The following is an 11,051-nucleotide window of genomic DNA, read 5'->3' as shown; positions in this document are numbered from 1 at the left end:
TTTTTTTATGGCCATATTCATACATGAATATGGTGTTTTTTTTCATTAAAAAAAGTATATAAGACCTACCCTGAAAATAAGACCTAGTGTGTTTTTGGAAGCCCAAAAAAATATAAGACAGTGTCTTATTTTCGGAGAAACACGGTATTTATGTTGATCCAATGAGCCGAATTTAGTTGAGCAATGATCAGACCGATACTGAAAAAAAGGCCCTCTATGATGTAGCAGTTCGCATGAAAGGATTACTACCTGAACCACCACTGGATGAAGCTATAAAGCACTGGTAACTCAGGATCGCCCTCCTTTTCAAATGAAGAATTAAGACGGATTCCTACTTGGACAAAATTGAACTTTCAACATTAAAGCAACTTCGCAAATGCGTAAAAGAGAAACGACCTGAAAATGTCCAAATAAAGAGATTCCAGCAGGAGTTTTTTAAAGAATTAAAAGAAGTAAAAAGTATGATCACTCATCGAAACTGACTGTAGAAGAAGCCATCCTTGTTTATCCGGAGATTGTTAGTGATGTGGCTACAACCGCAACGCCACCCACCCAAGTCAGTGTTGAAAGACTATTTTCAGCTCTAAAAATAATCATGTCAGATTTAGGAGCTTCTATGAAAAGAGTATCTGGCAGAAGCAATTCTGTTTCTTAGAATATTACATGGAGTTAGTTTTGGATTGCAATTAACATGTATTCTACTCAAACTATATTCCAAGTTTAATATATAAACGGTTTTAGTTTTTCTAGCTTTTGAATAAATAATATTGTTATATTAAAACTTAGTATAAATCCCTTTAAAATTATATAAAGTAAAAAAAATAATATACAAATCATCAATGTATTTCAATACACCAATGTATTTCATGTGTTTTTTTATTATGTTTTTTGAGAAAAGCTTTTGTGGTAAAAATATTGTGTTATAATTAATTTAATAATAAATGTATTGATTTATAGAGGGTCTAAATTTTTTTGTGAAGTTTGAATGCAAAAGTGTGAAAATAAAACGAGAAACCCTGTAAATACAGAGGAGTCGGAGAGTCGGAGTTGGGGGTACCAGAAACTGAGGAGTCTAAGGATTTATCTACCGACTCCACAGCCCTGGTTTCAGCCATGTCTACAGCATCCAATAGCACGGTAATAATTTTTTTTTTTTATAACTTAGCATTTGGTCAGTTTTATAAATATAATCGTAAATTTTCAGATACGTAACAACTAGTGCCATTCATGTTCTTCTTTCTGACCGGGCAATGGGTGGGTTCTAAGGGGATTCCTTCATGACTCCTTTGCACAACAAGCACACATATTCCTGGGAAAGGAGCAGTCCCCGTTTACAATGCCTATATTATATTAGAAGTGGCAACACAATGACATCACCACTGAAATAAATAGACCCAGAAGGACGCAGAACTTGTGCATTATGCCACAATATTTTGCGTGTTTATTAAAGGCAGCCCTTTTAAAAACAGGCTCAAAAGAGGGCAGTGAATGAACGTTAACACAGTTGCTTTACCCTGCAGACCTTTAAAGCATATTCAAATCTCTCAATTGCAGTGGCATTCATTTTAATTGGTACAACACCACCCCAATGCACAGACATGAACCAAATTTACATTGCGCTACACTTGAGCATTTTGTTTTCTCCACAAGATTGTTAATACCTCTATTGCCATGTACTGCAACTATTCTAGTACTTAAGGCCAAAGTGAAAAAAATATGGTTTACTAAAGATTATAAAATACATACCATTGGATAATAGTAGTTGTAAGCATACTGGTAGTTATACTGCGAGTACCACTGATAATACTGTTGATGCATTGTTGCATCCCCCTGGGTTGCAGAATACTGGGAGAAAAAAACAAAACACAATTTTAGCTTTTAAAGATGCACTGGAAAAAGTACACGTCATTAAAGACCTTTATGACCTACCATTTGTTGGGCACCTGAAAATACTATATGCGGGGCTATGAGAAGCTTCAAAAATGTGAAGTCACCTCAGTATTGAAATTTTTTTAAGCTGGCAGGCCCTGTATTGCGACCCAACTCTTCAGTAACCACCCAAAAACAGCCGGGTGGTTACTAAAAAGTGCCAGGTGGAGAATCCAGATAAAAGGGGCTGGGGAGAACACTGCACCTCTCCGGAACAAACAAGCTTTAAATGTGTTTCAGAAAAGGAATGGAAATAGTTTCCTTTTAAGTGCCAAGGACAAAACACCAACATAGCAACCATGGACCTAAACTTTCTTAAAAGACAGGGGAATTTTACAATCCCAGGTGAATACATCAAATAAACTGCTGAACAACCTGAGCAATTGCCATGTCTATTGTTGCATTAGTTTGTCACATCACTGTCTTTTGTACCACACCCCACGTAGACAAGATGTTCCCAACTATTTAATTTCACGTATTAATGTATGTCAAAGTTTCCCCTTTAGCTGGATGCCAAATAAAGGCATACCTGCCAAGAAAAAATCTTTTTGCTAGAGTACTGAAAACTCTACATGAATAAAAGGATACTTGAGAGAGCTTACATAAGGATTAATATCTGGTTATCTACCACTATTTCAATAATTTTGTACATTTGTCACAATAATAAATGCATATTTTTTCAATCAGTTGCAAAAAGGTTTGTCCTATCTGAAAAAAAAAAAAAAAAAAAAAAATGGGACAGCCCAAAAAGTAAAAATGTCTTCGGAACAATCATGTAATATTTCATTTGCCATTTACCATTATTCTGCCAAGAAACAAACAGGTCCTTACCTGAGAATTTACTTGTCCGTCGCTTGATCCTTTACTAGCGGAAGATGAAACACTTGCTTTGCTAATGCTCGCTAAAGCTTGTCTTGCTTTTTCCCACTCAGGATTCTCATGCATTGGAGCTTCCAATGCACCATCTATACTGGAACCATACTGCTGAACCCTGTGTGAAAAAAAAAACTAGATTGAGAACAGGAAGAGGTTTTATACAAATATTGGTCAAATTCCTAAAGCCTATTTAATCACTTCAAATGTTGAATGTTCATAAACAATTTAAAGTTGCCTTTTACCAACTAGACTAGGACTGAACCTCGGAATAATAGTTAACTGTACAACCCATCAACACACACAGCAAGCTTTTAGGGGTGCCCATAAACGTGGTTTTGACATGTACCTAAGGGAAGTTAAACATTTCCAGATAGTTCTTAAAGTAGAAAGCAATAGAAAAACTTTAAGAAAACTCAAAAGATTTACTGAGCTCTTCTGCCATGAAATAGGTCAGCACTGCAGTTGTCTCCAGGGGAGGGTGCCCTGCCCTTTCCCCTTCCTAAAATAAATTAGTCATAACTGGGCCTACGAACCCTAGTCCATGTGAATAGTTTTTATCCAATTATAACTGTGTATGCACAGATTATTTTTTTCTTATTATAAACTGGTCCCACTATGTACAATTGACAACAAAATGGGAGGGGGTACACTCTGAGGTCTAAAGCCCCATACAGATGTCAGATGACTGTTGTTAAAAACAATCTGCTGTGATCATTTCAAGTGACAGAATAAATGCATAAGCACTATACAAATAGTGTTGTTCTGTTCTATGTGGGGGGGGGGAATATTTCTACATAATCGTAATTAAATCATATTTGCCAATACAGATTTAAAAAAGTCAAGCCAAAGACTTACAGCTTCCAGTAAACACTTGCACTACAGGTATTTTTGGTTGCTTATGGGGCCAGAAACATCTTCATATAGGAACCCATTCTGGTGTATTAAAAAAAAACAAAACACTCCCATAACCTGGGAGTATATTGGTTGAACTCTACTAGACTGAGCTGTCGCTAAATAAAATGTAACAACGTTACTAAGTACACACAAGTATGTTGGTAGGACTATAAAGCAAGACTGAAGGATGCATAAGTGGGGGATAAAGCCATTAGAAACAATAATACGTACCATTCAGTATTCAACGGTTCTCCAAGATTAGTAGCCATGACAAAATGTATGATCTGACCTCTTGATCGAGTCTTTTAAAACAGAAATCAAAAGAAAAGAATTAAACAAAGAGCTACTTGCCACTACTGAATGTAAACTATATTAATGTATGTAATACAAAGATATTTACATTTGTGGAAGAGGGCAGTCTTAAATCCCCTACTCTCATACAGATATCTCATACCACTTTCACTATTGTTGTGATTGGTCAAGCCAAATGTTAAACTCCAGTCTTACTTGTACTGACTCCTCTTCTGTAATGAACGCTGATTTCATGGCACACTGCAGGCTTTTCAATATGCATTAAAGGCTGCAGCAACTCAAGCCAGCGTGTTATGGGCTTGAGTTGACTTTAGACTGTGTGAATGACATATTAACTATGGTAGGTATGTTAGATTGTGAGCCCTTTAAGGGCAAGTTAGTGACATGACTACAGACTTTTTAAAGCACTGAATAATGTCAGTGCTATAAAAATACTGTGTAATAAAGAAAAGAATACCAAGGTAGGACATGGTTTGAGAAATACCCTTTACGTTGTTCAAGAATGTATACTGCCTGATCCTCCCACTGCCACAATCTGCTTTCATTACCTTTAGAAATTGACAGAGACCCAATGAAGTCAATAGGTATAAAATGAGGTAGTGAAAGGGAAGGGAGGTGGAATACAATAAGTCAATTTAGGGTCCCTGATGAAAGTAAACACCTAATCGGAATCCAACCCCTAGATAATCAATAAAATGCAAAGAATGTGACCTTGCCAAGCTAGGCCAAGGCAAGCTATGGGGCCAAACCATTGTTTCAATTTCATGTCAGTGCTTTATGCATAAAAAAAAGTTATTTGTTTTTTATTTTTTTTGTAACTCATTCACCATCTCTATTTCCAATCAAAGATGGAATACATACAAAAGTGTACAGATCAAATCAAGAAGTAGCGGATGGTTTACCACTATAATGACTGAAACCTAGTGATATACTGAAGATCTAAGTAGTTAACCATTTTGTACTTCTATACTGTACTGCTAAAAATAGTATTTATGCTTGGTGGGGAATGTGAAAGGAAGTCAATAGTCAAAGAGAAAAAAATATATTACCTAGAAAAAGATACCAGTGAATTGTTGTTTTCTGTCATTTGATATGAGGCTATATGAGAAACTACTACAGTACACAAAGCTTGGTGAATATGAGTGGTCCTATGATGTAGTTAAAAGTTAATTCAAACTGGTTGGTGGGTGATGAGCTTCTGCCATATCATACTTGTCGATTATGACAAATACTTACCTTCTGAGGACACCCTGCAGCAATGACAAGTCCATGACTTCCGTGAAGATGATGATCCTGGTCACTGAGTGGATGAAGTAATTCCTGTTCATAAATTGCATTATCACCAGCAGCTGGCTTTGCGTGTAGCAACGCTGCACACAGAGCCGAGATCTAAGCTACACAGCACATGAATCGTGACAAGCAGAAACAAAAAGACACCAGGTAGTTTAAGTTTTTGACAAAAGATACGTTGCATGTCTCTTTTGTCAGAAAGTACTGCCTCCTGGTGTTTTTAAGTTTAGGCACACTTTAACATACCACAGGTATAAGCACGTAGAGCAAATCTAAACCCACAAAGTGTACTTTATGACATGTTCTAATGATACAGGGGACCTCAAATCTGGCCACACTATGGATTTTCAAACTATCACATCAGTCAAATATGCATGCCTGTGGTGCAAAGCTTCAAATCTCAGTTCAAGCCAAGCGCTTTTGGCACATTTCAATACACAGTAGTACTCCTGACAATGCAGCCCAAGCCATACAGTGCTGCAATTAACAAGGAGCATGAATCTCATACGGTGGAGAGGAAAGGTCCAGCTCATGCTGGATATCTCTATTTGATAAAAGTTTAGGAAGGCTTTAATGTACACTAAGAGAAGCTGTGTGCAGTAAAAAAAAAAAATCAGTAGCGAAGAAGCGCTTGCGTAAAAATATATAAATAAATAAAAGAATTACAATTATCTTTATTTCCGCAGATCCCTTTAATGGCGCTGGCCCTTCCCAGCGCCATTAAAGTTCCACATCGTCCAGGAATTCCTCTTCTCCGGGCGCTGCCACCTTCTGTCTTCTCTTCCGTCGTTGACTTCTTTCTACATCAACCGATTTCACACTGCGCAGGTGCGAATTGGGTGATGTAGCTGCTGTAAAGGGGGGGGGGGGGGGAGACGATCTCACTGCGCATGCGTGAGATCAGCATCTCTTTCCCCTTAGTGGAAAAAAGCCCCTTCTGTGCATGCCCAAGATCAGGGCATATGCAGGAACGGCCAGAGCCTCTCTGGATGCATGACGTAGGTATCCCGGGAGGGTCTGCACTCCCATTAAGTCTTGATCACCACAGCACCCTTTTTTTTCCTTAATGCCCCTTAACCCCCTGAGCTTACTCTGAGCCTAGTTCGAGGTAAAAAAAAACTTGCCAAAAGCGTTTACCCCGAACTAGGTTTGGGGTAGCTAAAAATAGAAACAAGCGTTACAGCGCCATCTAATTGTCATACAACATGACCAACAGATTACAATTGAAAAAAAAAAAAACACTTAACTTGTCAGAGGGGTGTGGTGGGAAATTCAAATATTTTGTTTTGGATTCAATACAAACTCCTGTATCCAATCCAATACAAAATATATTTATGTTGTTTTGTCTATAGGTGACGTTGGAGTCTGTGCTGCCCTGTTTTAAAATGTACCACTCTGTGCTGCCCCGTTTTAAAATTTACCACACTAGGGAGGTGTTTAGAAAAATATAATACTATACAGTACACAGAATTATTGCATGTTCAGTATTTTTGATTTATTTATGCATTCTTATTTAAGCTGATTTTGTGTTTTTTTATTTATTTTATTATTAAATGTAATTATTTTTTTTGTTACATGATTGTGTGTTTCAAACTTTATTATATTCAGGATATCTACTAGACCCCTTGTTTGGACATATTTTGGTAAATTACAGGTGTACAATATTAAAAAATAAATAAATAAATTTCATGAAAAACAGCGTACCGCTTTTGGTACAGAAATCCAGACATCAGTGAAACGCCCAGGAGGTTAAAGAAAGGGTGTTGCACCTAAAGGTAAGGCTGAAAAACAGTTTTCATACTGATGTCAATGATCAGTATAGATGTAAGCAAAGTACTGGAGGTCTCCGCTGGGGAGGGTGTACAACAATAATGTATTTTTTCCCCACTTGTTACCTTTCCAAACAAGTAATCCTATGAGAAGGACATACACTACACATTTTTAGCTCACATGAACATCTCCCATTGGCTGTAAAGCAGAGAATTTGGAAGATAGGCTGCAAATGATAACTTCAGTGTGTAGGGAACGTCCCACACACCCAAGAAAAGCACCATGAAGGGGAGGAGGGAGGCGATTATTCACGTTTTAGGGGGTAGCTTTTAACCTCCTTGCAGTTAAGCCCGACCTTCGCTTGGGCAAAAAAAAATTGCAAGGATGGTTAAGCCCGAGATTTTTCACTTACCTGGTCCCCCTGTGCTCATCCAGCGTCGTCCTCCATCGGTCATCGTCCGCCGATCTCTCCAGCGTCGGGTGCCAGCGGGACCGGTAAGAAGCCGGCCGGCCGGCATCCTGTGATCCGCCAGGCCAGCGGATCACAAGATGCTGGCCGGCGGAACACAAGATGCCGGCCGGCTTCTTACCTGGTCCCGCTGATCGTCCAACGTCCTGCTCGTTCCAGCGCCGGATGATCTCTGCAGGGAGAAGCCGTCCGGCGGAGAAAAAAAAACCGGACGGCTTCTCCCTGCGTGCGTGATGACGTCGGCGCGTGTGCGGGAAATTCAAACTGAAACTCATTCATTCATTTTGTATTGGATTCAATACAAACTCCTGTATTGAATCCAATACAAAATAATTCAAATAATTACAAAGTATATACCTGGTAAATTCAAACTGTCATTTTGTATTGGATTGGATACAAACTTGCGTATCCAATCCAATACAAAAAATAAAATAAAAGTAAATAACTTGGAAATTCAAATTTATATTTTGTATTTGATTGGATACAAACTTGCGTATCCAATCCAATACAAAATAATTCAAATAATTACAAAGTATATACCTGGTAAATTCAAACACTCATTTTGTATTGGATTGGATACAAACTCCAGCATCCAATCCAATACAAAAAAATAAAAAAAAATAAAATAAAAGTAAATAACTTGGAAATTCAAATTCTTATTTTGTATTGGATTGGATACAAACTCCCGTATCCAATCAAATACAAAATAATTCAAAACAAACTCCATTAAATACACAAAGTTTTAAAAATTGCCACACTAGGGAGGTGTTTTAGAATAATATAGTACTTTACAATATACAGAGTTATTGCTTTTTCAGTATTTTCAGTATTTATGATTTGTTTACATTGCTGATTTTTGTGTTTTTCCTTTAATTTTATTAAAAGTAATTTTTTTTTTTTACATGATTGTGTGTTTCAAACATTTTTTATATTCATATTATCTACTAGAACCCCTGTTCGGACATATTTCTGTAAGTTACAGGTCTACAATTTTAAAAAAAATTTCATGAAAAACAGTGGATCACTTTTGGTACAGAAATCTAGACCTCAGTGTAACGCTTAGGTGGTTAAATACAATTGTAAAACATACGTGGGAGCCGTTTTATCATATAATGCATGTGTACATCAATTGCAAACTTGAGAGATAAACAGCTCTGCCACATAACGTGGCAAGCTAGGGGAGCTTTCCTTATTGGGCCATTGCCCCTCCCCCTCCTCAATAATGTGTATATTGTATCTGATATCTGACCAGAATACTGATGTGTAAACCAGGACTAGTTACTACAGAACTCTGAAACAAAAGCCCCTTTTACCAAGCACAGGAGAGCTGTAACAACGTTACCTGGAATCTCCGTCAGGTCATACAGGAAATGGAGGCCTCCTCTGGAAAGTCAGGCAGCACCCTCACTGCTCGAAGCGAGGTCTATCCTATTGCTAAATGCTCACTTCCCACCTTCTTAACCCTCCGTATAACCGGTATATTTGTGCCTGTGACCCTGAAAGACTGAGCGAGAATATAACTTCACCAACACAAAATGTCGGAAAGCGTTCTTCTTGTCTCTACGTAGTTATTTTTTTTTTCTCTTCCGCGCAAGATCTGACGTCAGCACGCTTGGGTTAGGCACGTAGCAGAACGTCTAAGAAAGGGGAAGTCCTATTGGATAATCTGTTATAAATCCTGTAGAAGAGCAGATGCCTCATCCAATAAATACAGCGGAAGCTCAGGGTGACTGGGAGGTTTGCACTGTAGTATAGTAGGTGTGGTAGTGGGCGTGGCAATGTAGTAAATTAGAACATAATGTCGTTCGTTTTATTCTATTAGTTAAAGTCTGTTACTCAGAAAGTAACTTTCAGTCAGATGCATGGAGACCAGAGCTGTTGTTGGGGGACAAAATGGCACAGACAGCAAAAAACAAATCACATAAAAGGATTTATTACCCTTCCCAACTGTACTAGAAATATTTTTGTTTGGGTTAGAGAAGAGGATATCCTTTTTACTAACAGAAATAGTGACACTGATGGCAATAAAACATTGCTATAAATCAGACCTATCACGTTTTTACTTTGCATAAAATGTAAACGTAAAAATGATCTGGGAAAAAAAGTAAAGTAAAAATAAAGTGAAAAAAATGTTGCACCAATAAGGACAGAACGGGAGTGCAGAGCCTCCTGGGATGGCTCCCTCTGTGGATGAGCAGCAGAGCTTTTTCCAACAAAGAAAAAAAAGAGCTGTGCAGTGAGATTGGCATTTTATTTCCCCTTCACGGCAGACTACACCCCCTGATCTTGCACTTGCGCAGTGTGAGATCGGGTGACGTAGCTGCAAGAAGATGGTGGCACCCAGTTGTTCCTCCACACTGGGGCGAAGGAGGATTCCAGGATGGCGCTGGATCCAATTGAGGGCATCTCTAGTGGGATTGAGGGATTTGCAGATTTTTTTTTTTTAATTTAGTTCCGCTTTAACCCATGTAACATTAAAGCTGAAGAAAACCCAAAACAATAAAATCACACTTATCTTCAATCCCGCGGATTAGTCTGTCCATTGGGAGGTTTCTTCTTCAGCCAAGCACCATCTTCTCCTCTCTTCTTCCGTGTTCTTCTTCCTACGTCACCCAATCTTGCACTATGCAGATTGCGTGACGTAGATTGGAAAAAAAAACTTGCCCATCTCACTGCGCATGCATGAGATCGACAATTTTTTTCCATAATGATGAAAGGGCCAAGAGCCTCCTGGGGTGCGTGATGTAGGTATCCCCGGAGGCTCTGCTCTCCCATACATTCTTGGTCATCTAGGCCAGGGGTAGGCAAACTGCGGTCTTTAGGCCAGATATGGTCTAGCCAGTAGTTCGTTCCGGCCTTGCACCCCCCCCCCCCAGTTGGTCCAGCCTAATCCTGGCCGGCAGGGGTCAGCAACCCGTGGCTCCGGAGATGCATGCAGCGCTTGAGCCTCCTTATACTTCCGCCCCTGGGGTAGTCCGGCCTAGTGTGCCTTCTTGACCTCCTAAATTGGCCTAGTAGCCAAAAAAGTGTGCTGACCCCTGACCTAGGCGATCGAGTATTAAAAGGGTGGTGCTGCACAAACAAAACTTTTAATAATGTCTACTGTTTTAAGTAAAGTAAAAATCCTGAGTTTAAGTACACTTTAAGTATAGGATATTGGCAGTCACCAAAGATAATGATATTGGCAGTCATCTACCATAGTCCTGGGCCCTTCACCTCCTTACCTAAGTTTAGGTTTAGAACTTTCTTTTTTGTATTTTGTTTTACAGGTAATACATGTTTTCTGAAAGCACATTGGGGCTTCCATCTGGTAAAAGAATTGGATAGATAGATTTTCTAGACATTTATATAGAAAAATGTAATATATAATTTATTTCCAAACACATTCCCAGATATCCACACCACTTTTTTCCTACTAGCTATAATGGAAATTGGGAGTAAGAAAATTAAAAAAGGGACATACAGGGCACTATATATATAAACCAGGGAATCAAACAACCCCCCCCCCCAC

General features: G+C 38.6%; 1 protein-coding gene across 2 annotated transcripts in view; it reads right to left on the bottom strand.

Annotated features, from left to right (window-relative positions):
* LENG8 (leukocyte receptor cluster member 8) overlaps nucleotides 1-9,120 on the bottom strand; it is a 23,468-nt gene extending 14,348 nt beyond the window's left edge. The window contains exons 1-4 of one of the 2 annotated variants that reach the window (XM_072426775.1): nucleotides 8,883-9,120; nucleotides 3,931-4,001; nucleotides 2,761-2,920; nucleotides 1,747-1,845 (exon numbers count right to left, since the gene is read on the bottom strand). In XM_072426775.1, coding sequence (XP_072282876.1) covers nucleotides 1,747-1,845; nucleotides 2,761-2,920; nucleotides 3,931-3,968 — 297 coding nt within the window. In that variant the 5' untranslated portion in view covers nucleotides 3,969-4,001; nucleotides 8,883-9,120. The remainder of the gene's footprint in view (nucleotides 1-1,746; nucleotides 1,846-2,760; nucleotides 2,921-3,930; nucleotides 4,002-8,882) is intronic. The other variant, XM_072426774.1, reaches the window with a different exon arrangement.
* Between the last annotated feature and the right edge of the window lie 1,931 nt (nucleotides 9,121-11,051).

This window comes from Pyxicephalus adspersus, chromosome 11, assembly GCF_032062135.1.
Source record: "Pyxicephalus adspersus chromosome 11, UCB_Pads_2.0, whole genome shotgun sequence".
Taxonomy (NCBI): domain Eukaryota; kingdom Metazoa; phylum Chordata; class Amphibia; order Anura; family Pyxicephalidae; genus Pyxicephalus; species Pyxicephalus adspersus.
Note: the sequence above shows the minus strand (reverse complement) of the source record. Positions and strands in the feature narration are given on the sequence as shown.